The sequence below is a fragment of the Diorhabda carinulata genome, chromosome X (genome assembly GCF_026250575.1).
Source record: "Diorhabda carinulata isolate Delta chromosome X, icDioCari1.1, whole genome shotgun sequence".
NCBI classification, from domain to species: domain Eukaryota; kingdom Metazoa; phylum Arthropoda; class Insecta; order Coleoptera; family Chrysomelidae; genus Diorhabda; species Diorhabda carinulata.
The window spans coordinates 48,099,886-48,122,925 of NC_079472.1; the positions used below are offsets into that span (position 1 = coordinate 48,099,886).

Sequence of the window (23,040 nt, forward strand, 5' to 3'; positions counted from 1 at the left end):
ATCATTCTCTGCCGTTATTTTCAATTCCACTCCAATTCGAGGAAAAAATATTGAATTCAAGATACTTTTGATATAAAATTATTAGAGATGTTAATATTAGGAACTTGCTATTCATTAAAGAGATTTTTAATATTATCAGAAATAATTCATGAGTTTACTTTTTTCTCAAGGTTTTCGTTAACGAAATAGAAAATATTCATTCCAATAATAGTTTGAATAACTAACTATAAAACTTCATTGTAGATGACATACATAAGAAAACATTTTTGGAAATTATATTTTTCCCGAAATTATAACGGATTGATTTAGATTGCTCCATAGTTTTCTAGTTTCAACCAAACTGAGATTCGTGAAATTAGCAAGTCAGTCAACAAGGCAAAAACCAAAATCATGATTTTGGTTTTTGGCTTTGGAAGGATTTGAAATATTTGATGGAAAATTGATTAATGAGATGACAATATACAAATATCATTAGCTGACATCATCAGTTTTCAGTGACATAATACTTAAAAAACAACAGGAAGAACTTCAACCAAAGCCACCAATGTGTTCGATTATATTAATAACATCATTATTATAGGGTAAATATTTTACTTCAAGTAGTTTAAAGTTGGATTTTTACGACATGTCAATGATGTAAATAGTAAACAACCTTGAAATATACTAATATACATTGAATAGTTTAAAATTAATGTGAAGGTTTCTTTGGTAATTGTAGAACATAAATAGTGAAGATTAAAAAATCAAGAATTGTATTATTGATTCTATCTACTCCTTCCAATTCATTTATATATTAATTATTCAATTGGTTATGACTAATTGATAGTATTTTTCTTGAATTATTCACGAATCGAATATTCGGGAGGCTCTATACAAGCTAATACAAATGTTCAAGATTGATGTTGCAGAAAATGTACTTTTCAAATATTTCAGGGAAATTCTACTTTATGCTTAAAAGCGCATTGAATATAAATAATTTAATCAATCAATAATTTAATATTACGCGTGTTTCTTAAGCGTCTATCAGAGAAATAGACACTGGTCGATTATGAAATCAAAAAAAAAACAAAAGTATAATGAAACCCATTGGAGAATGAAGAGATATAATAAAAATGGAAAGAAAAATAATTTACAGCCGATCTGAGGTCGATAAGGGGAAGAGGGTGAGTTTTTAATGTTAAAAAACGGTTTTTGTTTTTCTGTTTTTATCTTTTACGAAATTCAGCTTACCTGTGTTTGTACCAATGCGCACTGTAATTTATGTGATTTGAAATATTCATTTTCCAACTTCATTATGATTTAATATATAAAAAGCACCTTGATTTTCTATAGAGAGTTCTTCCGTCAAAATATGAAATTATTTTAAGAAATCGGTGAGATTTCTGTTTATTGAAATCTTCCCTTTCTCATAATGTGAACAAATCATCACCAGGTGAATTTTCTCAGAAAAAGCAAAAAAAACGCATCTGCAATTAATGATTTGTTAATTGTTGTTAATTTTTAGTTATTTATTAAAATTTTTCACTGCAATTATACAAAAAATGTGAAATTACATATACATCGATAAACATGACTAATTAGAGTCTAAAATTTTAATCAATATATCAAAAATTGTACATAATGATTTAAAAAAAATCACATGCGTATTTTTGGTTTTTTTGCCTTTTTGGAATAAATTTACAATAGTGATGCTTATGTACACATTTCAATGAAAAAAAATCATCGACTTTTTAAAAGAAGCTGATATTTTGATAGGAAAATTTTCGACTGAAAATTAGGTTCTTTTTCTATATTAAGTCAAAATAAGGTGGAAAAATTAATATTTCAAATCAAATAAATTACAGTGTGTTTGAGACATAGGAAGGTAATAAAATTTCTTGAAAAAAAAGTTTTTGTAAAAGATAAAAATAAAAAACCAAAACTTGGTTATTCCAATTTTTCACATAACATAAATTTTGAGATTGCGTAAAAAAAGTGTGAATAAAAAAGTTGTAGATATTTGTATTTGTATATACTTGTATATATATTTGTATTTGTAGATACCCACAGCTTTCGCATTTAACTTTTTTCCTTAAGAGTTGTACACAGAAAAGGCAAGACGCGTTAATGTGCATCCACGACTAAAGTCAAATACCTTCGAATACAAGTGTCAAAAATTTTAATATAGATTACAGAATAGAAACTACAGTCATAGTGATCTAAATGGTGTAAGGAAAAGTAAAATACCCAAAGGAGTATGAGAATAAGTAAAAATTTTGCATAAATCTTAAAAAAATTAGAGAGGGAACGAGTATAATTCGACGACAAATATTTAAATAGTAGGTAGGCTAGGGGCTGAACTAAGTAGGCTCTTGGTACTAAACCGCCTAGGAGACACTACTCGAGTAAGAACGGCTGAACCTACATTCAAATAAGATAAATCTAAAAGAGTGCGATAACACAAACTGATAACTGAAGAGATATAGAAATACAATGGGAAGAGCTACAAGATGAAATAGTAATAACTGCAGAACAAGAATTAACAAAGAAAACATGCAAGAATACAAGCAAAGACTGGTACGATGAAGAATGTGAAGAAGGCAGAAAACGAAAAAACATGGCTAGAATGAAATGGATCGATAAAAGAGAGGAAAAAAACAGAAGAGACAAAGAAAGGTAGCAAATATAACATATAGAAGAAAAAAGAACGAATGGTTGAATAAGAAATTAGAAAAGATAGAGAGAGAGGAATATAAAACAACCATGAGAAAATTTTATAGAGATAAAACGTCAACCACTACCCTAAAAACTGGTATAATACAAAATGATCGTAAATTAATTGGGAAAATTCTATGAAAATAAATTATATAAAGATGAAAAAAACATAACAGAGAAACATTCAGAAATGACAAAAGGAGAAGAAGAAGCAAAATGCTAAACCAAAAATGAAGTAGAAGAAGAAATAAAAAGACTACGTAATTGAAAAGCCCCTGGAGAACATAGAATAAAAGCAGAGCTGTTAAAATATGGAGGAGAACAAATAAAAAAATAAATTCATCAAATTATAGACAATATGGAAACAAAACAAGATGTCGGAGGGGTGAAATACTGGAGTAATTATACCTATACACAAAAAAGGCGATATAGAGGAATGTAAAAACTATAGAGCCATAAATAACACTTCTTAACACTATATATGATATATTCGCCAACTTAATAAATAGAAAACTCAAATCATACGCAGAAAGCATACTGGGAGACTACCAAAATGGGTTAAGACCAGGAATAAAGGCCATCCACACAATGGACCAAATAATACATAAACATGGGAATACAACAGAGAGCTATATGTACATAATCTTTAATTTAACTAAATAAATAGACAAAAAATTATAGAAGGTTTAGAAACACTAAAGGTACTGAGAAAATTAAATTAATTAATACAAGTTATATTAGAAATCATAAAAGTCAAAGTAAGATATCTCGAACCACTAACAGAAGAAATAAACATAAATAAAGATGTCAAATAAGGCGACTCGATCTTCCCAACCCTTATAAAACATTAACCAGGGATTGTGAACGCCATGGAAACAATTATCATTAATAAAAAGGAAGAAGAAGACCTGAAGATAATCGAGAGAAAAATACTGAGAACTATACTCGGACATATTAAAGGGTGTGGAGAGAGAAGTTTGAGGAAAAGTAAAGAAATAGAAGAACTGGGAAAAGGAAATATAATAAGGTATGTAAAAGCACAAAGACTAATTTGGGCAGGACTCATCATGAAAAGGAAACCTACAGAAATGGCGAGGAGGATAACACAATGGACACCTCTATTGGCAAGAGGCAGAGGCAGACTAGGAAATACCTGGAGAAACTTAATTGAAGAAGATACCAGAATCATAGAAATAGTAGACTGGAAAGCCAAATGCAAAAACAGAAAAGAATGGAGAACGCTGACAAACGAAGCTAGGACCTAGGAACAAAAAACTATAATAAAAGAACAAGGGGAGGACTCCACCACAATAAAGGAATATGTAAGCTCCCCAAGCGCTAGCCATAATTCAAGAGATTAAATGGCATGGTGATTATGACATAGCAGGCATTATGAGTGCTTGCCGGTCAACTTATGAATAAGAGAAAGAAGGTCAAGAAAAACGATGTTTTGTCTCAGGTTAATGCAAGAGTATACATAAGAGAAATGCATTCTATGCAAATTACAGATTTAGAAGATCCTGGAACTATTTTTATGATCAATAAATACAAAAACAAAAATTGTCAGAAAATTCACTGTTGCGAAAATTTTTATAATGAAGTAAAGAAAAATTTGAAACTTCGTTATATCGATATAGCGCAAATGATATTTTTCAACTTTTAAAATGGAAAATATCGCTCACAAATATTTTGAACAATGGAGAAAGATATTTTTATACCAAACTGTAATTTACATATCGCGTATTTTTTCCGCCGCCCGCTCGTCTGCAACTTTATTAGTAGATGCTAAAGGGGATATAGCTGCTCTGAAAGCGACGGCGGTAACATTCAACCACTGTGGCTGAAGGATACGTAAATGATTTCGAAAATAATCCAAACAGATACCACAAATAAAATATGCAGTTCCATAATATTTCAGCAGTTAATAAAGTAATATTATATAAGCCAATACAAAAGGGAACAATAAACTAGATGAAAATTGTACTATAAATATTTAATATGTGGCTTCTAAAACTTCGTTGTTGCTTTATAAGGACGAAACATGTCGAATATACTACCAACTTATGAATAAGAGAAAGAAGGTCAAGAAAAACGATGTTTTGTCTCAGGTTAATGCAAGAGTATACATAAGAGAAAATACATGAAGTATGCTAATCTCTCCCTCGCCCAGTGTATTCTCCGGATATATTCTCGAGTGACCATTTCTTGTTACCAAACAAGGAGATACCCGAAATTTTCAACTATGCAATCAGCTTACAAATAAATTTATTTCAAAGACATCGATAAATTTTATTTTATGGTATGTATAAGAAAGTGAAGAAACTTTGCATAAAGTATACAAAGAGAAAAAAAATCGAAAATTGAAATGATTCCAACAACGTATGTTGGCGCCTTCGCAAATTGCCAATTATTGTGACACCCTGAATAAGTAGAGCTCAATAAACATGAACAACCCTATCCTGTTACACACCTAAATTTCTAGAAATCAACCTGAGTAATCTCATTTAATTATTGTTCAAATAATATTGACATCAAAATAAAATGTCTATAATAAGCTAAAAACCACCTGTTACGTACGTCGTCACTATGTCTGGAGAATGAATCATGCCTCGGAATCGATAACAATATATTATTACTGTTAGTTTTTACCTTATTTTTAAATAAGATAAACAATGATGACCATTTTGTCATGTAAACATTGGAACCATCATAATAATTATTTTGTGTTGATACATCTTATTTTTATCATTAATAAATAATTATTTATGTTAAATAAGGCACAATAATTAATCTATTTTGATTAGTTCAATTTAATGATGTTCCAAAAGTTTGTCATTTGCAATTGATATCATCAAAAATTAAAAGTGATGGAATTACTTACATTTTCTTGTAGAAAAAATGACCGAAATATATCAAAAATATACTTATCATTAAGAAATTTTCAGCAAACAATATTGTTCTAGTAACTAACAATATTTTGGCAAATCTATTCGATAACACAACACATAATTAAGGATCAAAATTTTTAAGGTTATAACTACACTATTTAATGACGTAAACTACATGAAGAATTAGAGGATGAAAGCGTGGGAAGTTGAACCTTTCCGAGAAAGCGCATGTGCTGAATCTGTTTCGGCCGATATTGCGGATAAAAAATACTGCGTGAAAATGAGGAGAGGGAAAATTAAATGAGAAAATGTCCTGTCATGTGAATACGATAGATATTATTTCTGTATTTCTGTCATATATAATTTAGTGGTTGGAAGTGTTCTTGTTTTATTGATTTAGCGATCTGGTTACTAAATATTGATAATAATCCAGTAAATGGCGGGAGAAAGACATACTTTTGTACTTTTCAGTAATCTCAATTGAGCTAGATTCTGTAAATCGATTTTATAACAATCACAGTGTTGCGTGAATATTATTGTTTAGACAGTAACTTAAAAATAAGCTTGAACAAGTGAATTGATTTTAATTTGGACATATTTCTAACCAACAAAATGTAATGTTTCTCATTTTTTCATAATTTAAAACGCATTGTAATATTTTGGAATCACGATTTCTTTAAATGAATTAATTTGAAAACACATAGCTTAAAGAAAATTTCATTTATCGTACCAGTATCTTTTTAATACTTGAAAATTACTTTGAATATATAGGACCAAAATACCAACAATTCTTTGAGTTTATGAAGGTAACTCTATATTTTTTCCATTTGTTAATTTGTGTGAGACAGAAACATAGAAACTATCAGGGTGGTTTGAAGGAAGAGTAACTTCTTAATTAAAAAGTTACTTTACTTTGAAAAAATCATTTTATTTTTCAACATTTTAAAATAAATGATCTTTAGGGGCCACAGAGCGTAAGGAAGTGGAGCCAGATCAGATGAATGTGATGGCAATCGCATTTTCGCAATTCAACAAAAATTTCAACTACAAATACGATTTTTAAGTGTGGTATCCAAACGTGTCAGCATAATATTCGCCCGTTATCATTTTCCGTTTTTCTACATAATAAGTATAGATCAAACAATCACAAACTCTGTGATCACGACTTATTGGCCTAATAAAAGATTGTTGCTTCCTTGGGTGCCTGTTCCATTATTGCGACTGTGTTTTGTTTTCTGGAGTATAATGATGTACCAACTTACATCTACTGGGAGATATTGATGGAAACATTCAATATTACAATACTTTTAACCAGCAACAAGTAAACAACGCACGCACCTAACAAATACCTTTTTAGTATGCATGTTACATACACGTCGGTTGACTTCATTAGCTATCCGATGTAATTTTGTTCGACCATCGATAAGTACAAAGATCTCATTAATCATTTCTATAGCAGTTGCAGTAAATTCCGATCCGACACTTTTAAACGGTTTGGTTTCTTCAATTATTTCTCCACGTAATTAACATTTAAAATTATTTTTGCTTTATATTTACCAAAAATAATTTTCTTCATATGAGTAGATGTTGAAACTAATATATCTGTCAGATTTTTGTACAATTTTGACAGCAGAATCTATTAATATAACGACCGTAGAGAAAGTGTTGTCAATCTCTGAAAAAATGAGAAATTTGATTATAGTCAAATAGGTCATTCGTCGTGCGGTACACGAATTTGGTATTTAAAAAGAATTACTCAACTCAATGGAAATCATCCAATAACACGAAGACGTGTTGTGTTACGTATATTGGTGAATTAAGCAAGTCGAGGAGAAAAAAATAAGTTCGGAGATATTTTAGAAAAATAACATAGATTATTAAATGTCTGATACACTTTGACAAAATTTGAAAATAAAACAAATTTTTGTAGGTGCTCTGTCTGAAAAAAGAGAAGGCTTCATCATTACCCAAAATTTGTTACAAGAGCGTATTTGTTACTAAAAACTTTGCTGGATACCAGACATTCTAAAAATTTGTTTTTATATACTATTTTTTAATCGAATTAAGATCGGTTACGTTATGGAAAACGTTCCATCTCACAGCCGATGTGTAGAATAACTACCAACCACCGAATAGAGAAAAGCCCTGGTTGCTGATTGAATCAATAAAATAAGTATTAAATTTGTAAACTAATTGTTAAAATCGACTTGGTAAATTCAATATGGAGTTATTAAGATAAATACAAAGCTTGCCGCCATATTATTGTGAGTTAAACCCAGTAGAACTTGTATGGGTTTGAATGAAAATAAAGCGACAAATTAAAGAACGTAAGAAATTTGCTAAATGTGCCTTCAGCATGTCAAGATTGCAGAAAATGTAGAATATTTTGAACCACATTCATCAGAACTTTAATCCAAACTGTAAATGTAAGTTATGACTTAATTTGTAGAGATAATCTGTACTCAATATCAGAATCATTAATTTGAACGTTTTTTGTTATATGAAGTATTTTAGACTTAATAAGGAGTGCGTTTCAGAATGCACAACAATAAAATTGTCAACTGCATCTCCAAGTCTCAACAATTTCTTTTGTGAAGGTTCATTATAAATATTAAACCGAATAAAGAAAGTGAAAAGTGATGTTATTTTTACATTACTAGTTATAAAAATTAAAAAGTGACTCACCCATTGTCAACTTCCTGTTTTCTAATATGTAGTTCCGATAAAAGTCGAAACTGGTTTCGAGGATACGCTAATATCAAATGTTCAGATGAAGTAGTTGTCCATGGTAAACCGCAACGTTCAGTTTCTACACAATTTGGATATGGACGGATATTTTGACGTAGACCACAAGAACTTGCATCCTCTTCGTCGTGTTTGTTATAACCACTTAAAACAAAATTATATAATCATTTTTAAACAGCAAAATAAATTCGAATCAATAGTTTAAAAATAATGTCATAACCGTAGTATAATTGAGAAAATAGGTTTCGGTATTAACTAAATATGTTGATGATATTATAACTATATCACTGTTTAGAATACATTGTTGAGGAAATCGATATTCATTCAGCCGCGGATTTTATATTATTACGATAGATCGCAAAAACAGAAAAATTGCCACGCTTACTCGTCTATATTTTTGAACTTGTCATTAGAGGCCCACTGATGTGCATAGGCTTCCCGAAAGAAATATATCAATGACCGTTGCTGGGACTGCTTTCTCTATACTTTTCCATTCAAACACAGAGTAGGGTTCATAATTTGTATTGCTAAGCCTTTGTTGATTAGCTTCGGTGCAGTAAAAAGTTTAGAGGGACGAAAGTTTAATTGGCGTCATGTTCTTTGAGGATATGTAAAATATTCACTAGGAGGAAGGGAAACTAGTTGTTTTTTTCTTCGAAAAGGGTCAGTCCTATTCAATCAGTATTCGTTCTATTTTTATATAGAAACTATATGTGAAGCTCTATGGGATCCACGTCGTATCTATGAAGTGACCTGTTCTAGTATCCTCATATGAAATTGAGAGTTTACAGTTGTAACGGGTACGTAACCGTACGCCATTTTACAGCGCAGGACATAATTTATTGTAAGAGTATGTAAGAAACAATGTGTGGCTCCATATATTGGGCAATCATTAAACTACCTATCTTATAGATATTTCTGTAAGAAGAAGTTAATTGTAACCAGACACAGAAGTTTCTACTATGATATGAAACATCGCATATATAAACACAGTAGAGGTTACCAGGTTACCATCTAGTTTTAGAAGGCAATCTGAGTGGTAAAACAGTGACAGTTATTAAATTACTAGCAGTACTGTATTTAGTGTGCTCGCACAAACCTTGATCGTGATCTTGTTGATTCTGATTGTTATACTTTTTTAAGTTGCCCTTATAACCCTTTTCAAAATTACTTAACTATCAATATTTTCATATTCTGCGAGCTTTTTTCAACTTAGAAATAAAACTTAATATTATTGCATTGCTTAGGATCTATATTGACTAAAAGGTGATATTACTACTATAGCAAATTGTTAAACCAGAACGGGTTCAATCTAGTCCCAGTTTGTCTGAGCACAAGACGCTCTATTTGAAATATATGAAGAATGACGAGCTTCTTCTACAAAAATTTTTTTCCGTATTTTTTATTACATCCTGGTTAATTCAGTGAAAAGTTTGTGAGCTTGTTATAGTTTTGAGACAGGAAACCAACTGAAAAGAAGCCATCGCAGCCTTTAAATCGCGTATATTTAAAGTATCCGTGTGGAGTTGCTAGTCTCCCATCGGACGCCTCCTCAGGTAGCGGATAGGGGAGCGCCTCTCAGATATGGGTGGTACCGGAAAAATGAAATATTCGGGGCGGACCAAATACTAGCATATTGTAGAACAGTAGCTGCAACATTACTGAGCTCATTGAAGAATAACTTCTCTCTCTAAGGACTAATTCTCAGAAAGTTGCAGGCAACCATCAGATACTGAAAAAAACCGGCTGTAACACTACGATGGACAAGGCAACGGGAAACGACTCCATAAATTTTCGTAAGTATAGTTAACATGGTGCAAAGTAAAACCGACGAAAATATTACTAATCATGGACTTCGGAAACCAAGATCCGGCAGGGGAGGAAATGCAGTACCAGACCGTGAGGCTTCCTCGGTCGTTATCATACGAAAACCTTACAAATTAGGTCATAAAACAACAATGTCAAAGATTTCTGAGAGTATAATAAGATTAGGTACGTGGAATGTAGCAGGAAAACTCAGTAATTCAATCCAAAACATGGAACGCTTAAAAATTAATATTATTGATATAAGTGAGCTAAGGTAAATAATTTTATTCCCATCAGCGACAGGATGGCACTAATCCAGTAAAATAGTAAACCATTTAATATGAATATTATTCAATTATATGCCCCTACTGCTGAAACGAAATATGACAATGAAATACAACCATTCTATAGTCAATTAAAATAGATACTTAAGAACTTAAAGAAAAATGAAGTCACATACATCGTAGGTTAATTTAATGCAAAAATTATACAAGGACAAAGATCTGAATTGGTAAGTTAATACGGATTAAGAGAGTGCAACGAGCGGGGCGATAGATTATACCAATTCTGTCAAGAGCATGACATGATAATCGCAAATACATGGTTTAAACTATACGAAAGACGATTGTATACATGGAAAAGTCCATGAGATAACCCACCTCACATAATTAGAAACCAGATTCACTATATCCTAGTAAACAAGATATACAACAATGGTGTCAAGAAAGTAATAACATATCCTGGCGCAGAAATTAAAATCAAGCTCAAAAATGTCCAAAAAAAGAGTCCAATAAAATTAAAACTGGATATCACAGAGAACAATAAAACACAAAATTATAAAGATATTAACAGCTAACTGAGACATATAAAACTTGAAGTTGATAGTACAGAAATCTGGAACAACAATGGATGACTGACGAAATCCTAGATTTGATGGAGCGGAGAAGACGGCAGAAAAATATTACGGAAAAATATACACAGATACAGAAAATAATCAAATAAAAAATAAGAGTGGCCAAAGAAGATTGGATAAAAGATAAATGCATTGAAATGGAAGAGTTACAAGACAAACATTCACGTTCACACGTTCAATATGTTTAAAAAACTCAGAGAAGAAGCTGGCCAAGAAGAAGACTCCTCATACCTTAAAGGATTCAAAAGGAAAAATAATCATAGATGAAGAAGAAATTTGAAGAACTAGGTATGTGTATATCAAAGAAAAGTATAATGATTCTAGATCAGAAGAACAAATGCCAAGGTGGAGGACCAGAAATACTAAAGTCAGAAGTGATACATGCTACAAAGTTGGCCAAAAACAAGAAAGCTGTTAGACCTGACAACATTCCGACAAAGATGATAAAGCTTATAAATGAAGAAAGCATAGGAAAATTAGTCAAACTCTCCAATCATGTTTATTAAAACGCTGAAATTCCTGAAGACAGGTTAAAATTCGAATTCTTAAATTTGCCAAAAAAAAAAAATGTCCAAAGCACTGTAGCGACTATAGACTGATAAGTCTTATGAGTCACACTATAAAAATATTATTAAGAAGCATCCACGATAAAATCAGAAATAAGACTCGATTCGGCTTCAGAAATGGTTTGAGAACACGAGAAGCACTTTTTTCACAGAATATCTTACTACCAGAAATGCCGGGACTGATATATATGCGGTCTTTATCGATTACGAAAAGGCCTTAGATCGAGTACAACACGACAAATTAATAAATATATCAAGTTTGATAGTTCCGACGTAAGAATCATTGAAAAATTATATTGGCGCCAAAAAGCGGACGCTCGAATCAACGGAAAATCGACAGAAGAATGCAAAATCTTAAGAAGAGTGAGACAAGGTTGCATACTCTCTCCAATTCTTTTTAATTTGTATTTAGGTAAGATCTTTAAGCAAGCTAGACACAACTTATTGTATGGAGTAAAAATTAACTATTCTAAAACACACAGCTACAAGTAAACGGACAAACGATTCAAAGAATGACCAATTTCAAATACTTTGGTTGCTACATTACTGAACAATTGGATTCCGATAAGAAAATAAAATATAGAATTGAGGTAGCTCGTACAACATATTTTAAAATGTGATCACTCTTCTCTAATAATAATTTAACATTTCAACTCCGGAAATGGACGATCAAATGATACATATGGTCAGTTCTCTTATATGGTGTCGAAGCATGAACTTTAAAAATATCTACCATTAATCGCTTAGAGGCTTTTGAAATGTGGTTATATAGACACATGCTCAAAATACCGATAGCTTATTTGGGACACATAATGCGTGGTAGCCGGTTTAATATCCTCCAGTTGATTATGATGGGTAAAGTTGGAGGTCGTAAAGGAATTGGAAGGAAACAAGCCTCTTGGTTGAAGAATATTGGAGAATGGACTGGGATAAGAGAATGAGGACAGTTATTTAGACTAGTTCAAGATAAAGAGAGTTTTGCCACGCTGATCGCCAACGTCAAATGTCAAGGGGAATTGATACGGCACGCTAAGAAGAAGAATTTAAAATATCCCAGACGATTTTATTACATACATTTTCTTCCCAGTCTCTAGGTATATTATTTGTTTTCCATTCTAAATTGAATTTCTCTAAAATCCATCGCTTTTCTGTTTTCCCTGAATATTTCATCATTTCCCTTTCTATGTTCCTACCTCCTCTTTTCCAATTTTGATTTTACCTATCGCTTCTTCCACTTTCTCTTTCGAGATTTCCTCTCTTGTCCTTCTATTGTCGTATATTCTCTTGAGCCTCTATCTCTTCTTACCTCATGCTTCTATCTCTGTGGTTGCAGAACTTTTCTTCGAAAAATTCGTTTCACATCTGTCATATATCTTTACTATGTGTTTACGTGTTTGCTTTTATATTAGTTGGTCTAACCTTTATTCTTCTTATTTTCTATCTTTCTCCTGCTCTTGTTGCTTTGATATTGTTCCCAAAGCTTCTGTTTTTTCATAGTTATTTGCTAATTTTTCTCCAAGTTGTTTCCATTATTTCTTTTTAGCTTTTTTGATTTTTTTTGACTTTGTTTCTTATGGTTTTATATGCCTCCTTATTCTTTTCGCTTTTATTTTTAATACAATTCTTCCATGTTGCCTTTTTATGCTTAACCATTTCTTAATTACTTTTCTCCATCACCTGGATTTGTGCTTCTTTCTCCTTTCTTCCTTCTCTCGCAAATTTCCTCCACTTCTCCATATGATATTTCTTTGAATCACATCCATGCTACTAGTCTTACTAGTCTTTTGTTCTCAACTCATGTATCGAAATTCTATCATATCCTCTGTTCTCTTTACTCATCTCTTCTCTCTCTATCTCCAGAACAGTTTTCACCAGTCTATAATCCGTGGTATTTCTTCTTCTGGTATTGTTACTATCTCCTCAATTATTCTTTCCTTTATCTCTTTTGTGTTTGATATTTATCTTCTTTCCATGCATTCTAGACCTAGAATTTCATCGTTTCATATTCGGAAATTCCTACCTTCCATGATAATTATTATTCCATTTGCTTCCTTTTCATGCACCTCTGCAGGTTATTGTAGAATTGCTCCATTTTATTATATTCGATTATCCTAATCCTAATTAACAGAAAATCAATTTATTTGAAATAACGATTCATAAAATGTTAATGTTAATTACTTATTTTTCCCGCACGACTAATAAAAAACATATAAAGCCATCTTCTTTGCTTTAATCCTATTTTAGACTCCTTCCTAAAATCTATACAGCAATATTAAAGAAATATTAAACTTTGTGTTTAATATAATTCATCCTCTTGCTGTGAGTAAATCAAAATTTTGCATTTTGCACGTTATATTCCTAGTATAGATTTTTTCTACTTTAAACCTGTGTTACTTTTCCCTCCCAAATCAATATTTGTATTGCATGTTTAGTAGCAGTGGCGTATATTTTTAATCTGTTAAGCAGTATAGAAGGGTATTGATAAGAGGTAGAAATAACTCTTCATTAGATAATGCTGGACACCGTTTTATTGTGTCAATATTGAATTGAAATTTGAAGAAAGCTTTCGATTTTAATTTAATAATAAATTAAATGAAATTCAATTTAATTCAACAGTAAATATATTTGGAAGTATCAAAAATCGTTTTGATTTATTTTTCATATATCTTTTGTATTTTATATTCAGTTGATAACTACTCATATAATACAACTAGTAAGTGGAAAATGAAGTAGAATTTCCTTCGACTTATGTATTCTAATCCCTAACGTCTTAATCTTTCCTATATGCTCCCGGTAATCACGCCTCTTCTTATATGCAGTGGATAGTTTTTTCATTTCATCCAGACAACGTGTCAAAATTATTATCTAGGTCGATAAATTATGGGCGAAGTGAACGAAGCCCACGTGCGAGACTCTAGATTGATTCTAACAAGTTAGAACAAGTACTAGATGAAAATTGATACAATTAAATACGGATTTGATCAAGAATTGAAGAAGCTTAAGCTACTTTTGAATCAATGAAGAATGAAGAACATTCTGTTAAAATATGAACGAAGCATTGATATTAAATTGAAAATGTTTTTTCTGTTCGGATAGGATAATTCAATCGACTGGTAGCTTTTGAAATGTGATCTTCGACAGTTGTGAAATAGAAAGCATAAACATACTGTTTTCACTACCACTGCACCAGGACTTACTATTATCCGTGTTTCCTTCAGTCTCTGAAGACTTAGTTATTGAAACGCGCATTAGGCAGCGTAATTGTGAGTGTTGGTGTAATGGTAGTGTAAACAGTATGTTTAGGATGATCATTACCAACGGTTCTAAAAATTCCAACTCACGTCTCAGTGAGTTAAAAAATAGTAGGAGAATGAAAGTGAATGATTAAACTAAAAATTGGATTTTGTCGCTTATACTGAGCACTATACCTTTACATTAAACCGAAGCCAATGAATTTTACTGGAACAATTCTTCGGTTTTTAAATATTTAGTAACTTGGATACCTAGGTGAGGAGTTATCAAAATGGAATTGAAAAGTGTGTTATGCAAATTTCAATTATGATCCGATATGATCACATTAATCGAAAAGTGGACATATTGAAATGTACAACTATTAAAAATGTTAACTTATTGAAAAGAACGTGAGAGAAAAAGATCAAAATCTGACAGGGGATGAAAAACTTAGAAAAGAAGCTATTTGGGATTGTGCAGAAACGCTTAGTAATTAATTTTATAGCGCAATTATGCATACTTATAAAACTCTCTTCGTATAAACTCAAATGTAACTTTTATGAAGGTGGAGATTTTGTCAACATGTGTGAGTTGTATATATATTTTTTCAATGATAAATATTATGTTCCACTTCAACTAACTATATTAAATGCTAGAATAAATTTCAATTTTGTAGAATTAAACCAAAATTACAAAAATTGAAAATTAAGCTGGTTTTTTAGATCTGTTAAATTGTAAAAAAATTTAAATAACGTGTTTTGCCACCGCAGGTTCTTATTAGAGTTTGTATACAAGTTTCGATTCTTGAGATTACGATATTTCAAGGTAAATTGTCCCACTCTTCGAACAACACCAATGTGAGCTCAGAAATATTATTAGAGGCTGGATTTCTTCATCAAACACTTCCCATGTGGTGGTTGCGTACGTTTACATGCATGAAAATGAAATTTTCTCGTATAAGTGTGCGAAAAGGGGGTTCTAAAATTCCTTTTACATATCGAGGTGCAGCTAGCGATCCATTAGTGATGATCAATATTCTCGAGCCAGCTCTTAAATATATGCCACCCCATACCTTTATTGACGCCATAGAACAGAGTTCTTGCTTGGTGAAAACTTTGTCCTCGACTCTTCCACAAAATTGGTGCAAAAATGTTTCAGAACAATACATAACTCCATAATGGTGGCACATTAGAATTTAACCAACTTCATTCAAATTCAACGGACCTCATTTAAGATGACGTTACGAACTTCTTCAAACCGCTTTCGGATTAGAACGATTTCGTAAAGTGCACATTACCATCAAACTAACATCTAAGGTACTAGTTGCCTTATTTCTAACCTGTCACCATCTGCGTAAGTAAGATCCAGTGTCTCTATAACTAGAAATGATGTGATGTATCACCGATGTGGAAACACCAGATCAAAAAACTGTGGACGTACATTTTTATCTTGCTTTACTTTTTATAGGTGAGCTGATAAATATTGAGGCAATATATAATTCAAGAGATGGCTGGCTTATTCTTGCTGCTAAACTAAATCCGCGATTTTTGTCACCTAAATTTTCCCAAACACATATTGACGTATCATTTTCAATGATTTATTTTGCATTTGAATCATAACTGCTCTAACACAGGGTGTGCCATAAATTTTTAGACTTTTAGAATTGCCTAGGAACAGAGAAAACACATTGTATTCAAACAAATGTTTATTTGAACATCGGGTATGCTAGCTATTTCTTGACGAATGTTCTCCTTTCATTGGAATATTGTTTTTGATTAGTCACGTAGATTCAACATCTAAGAAAATCCCATAAAAGCATATCAGCTGAAGATAGGTTTGGGCTGTGGGGAGCCAATGAAATTACTCAATCTATTTGTTTGGAAACATTTCTTTAACCATGGCTTAACTCTCTTTAAATATATTATCTTGATGTGTCCATGTTCTACTGTTGTATCCGTCAGAATGTTACTGTGGTTTAAAAAAATCTCGTAGCATTCTTAAATATTCGTCAGAGTTAACAGTCATTGAATCAATGCATGTACGGACCAATTATGTCCTTTCAAGATATTACGGCCCAAACGGTTACATTTGGAGAATGTAAAGGTCTTTGGTGTTTTCAGTTAAGGTTATTTCCACTTCAAAATCTGTAATTTTATTTGTTGACATGTCCATTTAAGTGAAAATGAGTTTCTTTGAAAAATAAAATATAATTACAGTTGCCATATTGAATAATTATCTTTCAATTATTGCACTGTATCATAAATGGATACATTTTCAAGTCCAGCTTCTTCGCTTCTTCAGCTTCGTGACTGTCCTTTTTTATGAATAGTCAAGCCGGTTGATCCGAAGTTTTTGATCCATGATTTAATTAAATTTACACTAGGACACTGATCAATATTCTGTAATTGGTATAGATCGAAATAGACGCAAGTAATGACGCAACAATAATTGTTTTTGCCGCCGCGCGGTTTCTACGTTAGACCGGTAAGGCGAGTTCATTTGTTCATTAGCTAACTATATTGATTATTATTTAACAGTTAATACCATCAAAGCGAAGTAATAATATTGAGGAGTTTCATTTTACAAATAATGACAGCAACCCGGAGAAACTAAAACCACTGTTACACTCATAAATGATACATTAAAGGTAAGGTATGTAATAAAATCTATCAAAGTTAGTTTATATCCGAAGTTACCTTGATTTGTGTCATTGATTTGTATATTTTCAAATAAAAAATTATCAATAAAGTAGCTCCAAGTTATTATAGAATTTATTAGACGGTTAGGATGGGTCAGGTTAGTTATTTGAAATTCGCTTTATAAAAACTAATAATTGAGAATCATTTTTCAAATCAGTTTCATTTTCACTATATTAAAAGTTCGAAAAAGATTTTGTCAATTTTATTTACCTAAGCCTAATAACATCAAATTATATATAATAGAAATTTATTCCTTAATGATGAGTTAGTTGAAAAAAAAAACAATATGTTGCAGTGTATTATACAGGATAAAGTGTGCGCAGTGCTAATTGCAACTAGTTAGTGAAAAAACAAGAAAGTTTTATTACTGAGTCATCCTGTTGATTCTCAATCATCATCTAAGCAAAACCAATAGAATTGCACCCCGCGCGAGACTGGACTAGACTGGACTAACGACCTCATTCGGTATTTTATAACACGAAATGACCCTGTGTTGTTATTCGTCGGTATATCCTAGAGACGATTCTCGTTGACCATGGACGCCTTGGCGTCATCTGTACGCTTGCGTCCGGACGCTTCTATGTTGACGACTGGAAATATTAAATAGAGTAATTATTTTTTAGGTTGGGTTTCTTCGCGAAGGTTGAATTAAATTGGCTTTGTTCAGTGGCAGTCCATAATTCTAATCTCCACTGGAATAGGTATTGATATATTTGATGATCAACTAAGCGATTATAGAAGAATTATAACCTATGATTTGTTGGAAAAATTGAAGAAATAAACGCTTCAGTCAATTTTCAAGAATTGAGAAGTCAACTTCCAATTGTCACCAAGCTGCAACAATCAAAATATTTAATATCCTAATGATTCTTTCCCGAAATGGAATGTCCAACGAAGAATCATAGGTTGGTAAATCCACGAAGGAAATCGTAAAGAAACACTCATTTTGTACGAGGATTGCCTAAAAAATTTTTGTGAATCTTCTAAGTGCGACGTAGCGAATAATTTTATGAAAATGGAAAAAAATGAGTATCGAGCTATCATATTTGTTTTTGAAAGGTAATGCACCATCATTTGAGACCGTAAAATTTCGGCCAGCTGTAACCAAACGTGGCCGTATCAGTGCACCAAATGGTACAAGACGACCGTCGGATTAAGATTAGAGTGCTAGAAGAGGCTATCGGCATATCAAAAAACACGCACTGACTGACGAATTATGCATGCATGAGCTACCCGTGCGTTGAGTGCCACGTTTTCTCCGTTTAGACCAAAAGCGCATTCAAATGAACATTTTTCTAGTCTTATTAACGAGTTTTATGTAAAATGAGTGGAATTTTTTGCGTCTATTCCTAACTTTGAATGAAACCTAGATTCACTACTACACTGTGGAAAGGAACAGTCAAAATATTTGATTGCAAAGAGCGAATTTGCTCCGAAAAAGGCGAAGACGGTTTCATAGACCAAAAAAGTGAAAACGATCTTTTTTTGGGATAGTGTAATTGTGTTCATCGACAAACTTCAAAAAAGCGATAATTAACAGGAGATCATTACAAATTATTATTTTATAAGAAAAATTGCGAAACAAAGACCGAATTTGATGGTCTGGATGACCACTCACGGTATTCACCAGGTCTTTCACAAGCGACTTTCTCCTGTTTCCTAGCCTCAAAGTATCACTTGCAGGAGGAAGATTTTCTTCTGACGAGAATGTTATTGAATACATAAACACCTATTTCGAAAGAAAGACAGTAACTATTATTTGGAAGGGTTTAAAAGGATGCAACATTACTGGTCTAAGTGTTTGAACTCAGACTATGCTGAAAAGTAACAATGATTATGGCAAAAAGTCTAATTCCTTTGTTAGGTTGGGAATTATTCAGATAACCTCCGTATATAATGAACAGGAGTTTTCCTTCAAATAATTAGAAAATTTCGAAGATTATTTGATTAATAAATGGTACACAATAGCATAAACCTGATTCTTCTTTTTCGCAAATATACCAACGACTTTCGCTATAGGCATGTAATGTAATGTTCTTTTTATTCAGTTAAACTGTGGGATATTTATACACACGGTGTATCTTACTTACGGAATTTATCTACAAGCTAACACTGAATAAACTGAACTATTCAATATTCACGAAACTAGGCACTAACTCCTATTACTAAACATTTATTTAATCTAGTCAAATACACCGTTTCGTTTACAATATACTGTTTCTCAAAGACATCAAATTATTTTCCAGCTGTGGCAACTAAACTATCGCTAGTTTATATCCAACAACAATAATATCATTTAGGCAACTTATAAAAACATACAAAGAATTGCTGCCGTAGAGGAAAAAATATAATTCACCTGGAAATGTACCCGAACCTTCATCAAACTTCTATTGACATAATAGTTCAGGACCAGCTTCACGAGCTATATTGTTGGAATATCACTCGCCACAATATGTTTATATAAGTTTCTATAAATTTGTCTGTCATCATCAACAACTCATTTCACTTGATACTACTGTCGTTACAATAATTGAAAAATAAATGCTCAGCTTTAAATTCAAAAACGTCAATATGTATTTATAACTCAAAAAATTTCGTTTTAGATTTTATGCGTGTATCAAGATGTTTTCTTCCACTTGTATAAAGATTTAATATTTTATATATTGTATATACATAAAATCAAAAAATAATTTTCGAAAGAAGAGTATCTTATATTGAATAAATTACTATCATTTATCTAACAACTTTTGTAAAAATGCGAGAAAATTATGCCGTTGAATAATATATAAGACGTAAACTACACATACCTGCTGGAGTATTGTACGTAGTTCCAACAAAACTGGATCAGTATCAAAGTAGGTAGGTGATAAAGTTTTATAAGTGGAGGTTTTAACATTAAATTTATGTAAAACAATACATTGCATTAAAATTCTGTGGGCGTTTTGTTCAAAATGTTGAGAAGCTTACAAACTAAATGATAATAAATTTTAATTCGACAGAAAATTGCTATCCATGTATAATTTTTTATATAATTTAAGATTATAATTTTTTAGTGAGTATACAATTATCATATAAAGTCAGTATTTGAATAGACAGTTAAATTTGTATACAATGAGGTTACTTTTTTAACCTTTCGTCAGGCGCTAAGGGTTTTGCAGCCAGGCGCTAACCGTATTCTGGACTTACCAATTCACTCCTAGGGATGATTTTATTGGCTATCATTATAATATTGTTCATTTATAGGGGAAAAAAGTATAAAGTAACAACAACAGAAATTAAAACAATTTATTTAAAATATGATCATAATTTTATTAGACAATATATTACAAAAAGTATATATTAACAAAAAAATTAAATTAATTTATTCAAACTATTTTAATAATACAATATTATTGCAAAATGTATTATGAACTACCTCCGCTAACACCTAAGCAATCTTCACATATTATTTTGGAATGTTTTCCACACTAAACGCTGAACACGATTTCGTCGTGTTTGATTTTCTTGATTTGCATTGTTTACACGAACCTCTTAGCCGCTTTTCTGTAGGCACTGCATCTGAAGAGGTAGTCTTCAATAGATCTTTTCGGAAAACGAAGGCTTATAAAAGCTTTAAGGTCAATGGGAAGATTTTTTATCTCTGACTTGGCATACAATTGTTCTTTCATCAGATCTTGAGCTAGATTTCTTAGAAAGATAAGGAGCTTCTGATGGTAATCCTGAAGTAAACAATATCTGCGTGTTGATCCCAGCTATGTTCATTATGTGATAAAAAATTACCATCGGCCATCTTCTTGTTACTCTTTTCTAAATCTGTAGGTAGCAATCTCTAACACCTATCCTCTAATTTCAAATATATAATATTCTCACTCATAGACAAGTAATTTGAGTTGAATTTTCAGAGAAGTTTTCACATCTTGAATCATATTTCTACCTGTTCCATAAAATACATTCGTTTAATATTGGATGTCAACAAACTTCTCCAGAAAGCACTATGTGAAGTTTTAAATTTAAATGTTATGGATATATTTAAATACCGGTAATATATATATATATATATATATATATATATATATATATATATATATATATATATATATATATATATATATATATATATATATATATATATATAAACGAGCTTATTTCAAAAACACCGCCTCAACGCAGAACAGAAAATAAGTAGAAGTAGGTAAATGACCTCATTGTATGAGACAATATACAGATTAATTATTCATAGATTCATGGTATTAACATTGTATTATTCAAATTAAGATATTACTATGAACTCGTCCACGCCATGGACGCATATCCTGTTCGGTTATAATAGAAGTCTAAAAGTTGGCGAATCCGCTGGTTTGGGGGAGTTCTTCAGTTTGTTCTTATATATGCTTTTATTATAGCGGTGATTTGTTTTTATGCGATTTCAGACAACAAATGAGCTGTTCACAAATTTGTTAACCCAACAAACTTAATCTGGAAAATACTGGATTACCTACAGCTATATGAAATATATTACTGAGCCTATATTAACCAAAACCGAACATGTATGAGGTATAAGAAGTTAAGAATATCAATCGAATTTGTCAATCACTTTTGACAGTAATAGAGTTTCATTATAATTTTTCCATGTTGATTTTTAATTAAGGTTAAGAATTAAGGTCAGAGGCAAATATCAAAATTATTTTAATTATAATCATGTGTAGTATGTAGCATTGAACCATATTCTAAAATAGTTCACAAAACAAGCTTTTCTACTTGTGGAATTTCTTCCTTACTTGTTCAGCTCTATGGATTTTTTCATCTTCATTAGATATTTTACCATAAATGTATTTTCCTTCTACTTCCACTACCTTTCCACCCAAATGGTGATTTGCTACAATTTAGTTTCTCTTATCTATGTATCCGTATCCATAGATATGGACATGAAAATTTATGTTCAGTATATATCGTATATATCACTCTGTGTTGTTGATAAAAACATATATCAACTTCTGAAAATTCTCATACTTTCTCATACTCTTATCAACCCCCTCTGAGCTGATGGTACAATTTTCCCCGCCACAACATTTTTCAATATGACTATTTTAAAATCAATTTTCACATTCTCGTCATTTTTGAGCAGAACAGCTCTGATAAAAATTTTAACAAGATGATTTGATGCATTTCCTAATAGATAGGCTAGCTTACAAAAAAGATGTCAATATAATTGTAAATAATGAATTTTGTTAATACACGTGTAAATATGATAGCCCCAAAAGATTATTGACATCCAAACCCTTGACCTACCACAACTAATGATGCGCACTAAAGTGTTTCGACAACCAAGTTATCGTCTTCAAGGTAAACTTCACACTTATTAGTTTTACCCTTCTCACTGGCATGAGAAGTGTGCAATTCTCTAATCATCACTGCATTTGACCGCTGGATTAGAAGCTGGGGTATAATGACAGGCCTTGTTTTTCACGATCACCCGATTTGACTTCGTTTGATTTGTT

At 31.6% G+C, this 23,040-nt stretch overlaps 1 protein-coding gene across 1 annotated transcript in view; it reads right to left on the minus strand.

The window, feature by feature from the left end:
- The window catches only part of LOC130900491 (phosphatidylcholine:ceramide cholinephosphotransferase 2-like), a 118,950-nt gene extending 100,817 nt beyond the window's left edge, over positions 1–18,133 (minus strand). Inside the window, exons 1-2 of the mRNA XM_057811141.1 lie at positions 17,911–18,133; positions 8,268–8,471 (exon numbers count right to left, since the gene is read on the minus strand). Of these exons, the coding sequence (XP_057667124.1) occupies positions 8,268–8,471; positions 17,911–17,918 (212 nt within the window). The 5' untranslated portion in view covers positions 17,919–18,133. The remainder of the gene's footprint in view (positions 1–8,267; positions 8,472–17,910) is intronic.
- Positions 18,134–23,040: the final 4,907 nt, after the last annotated feature.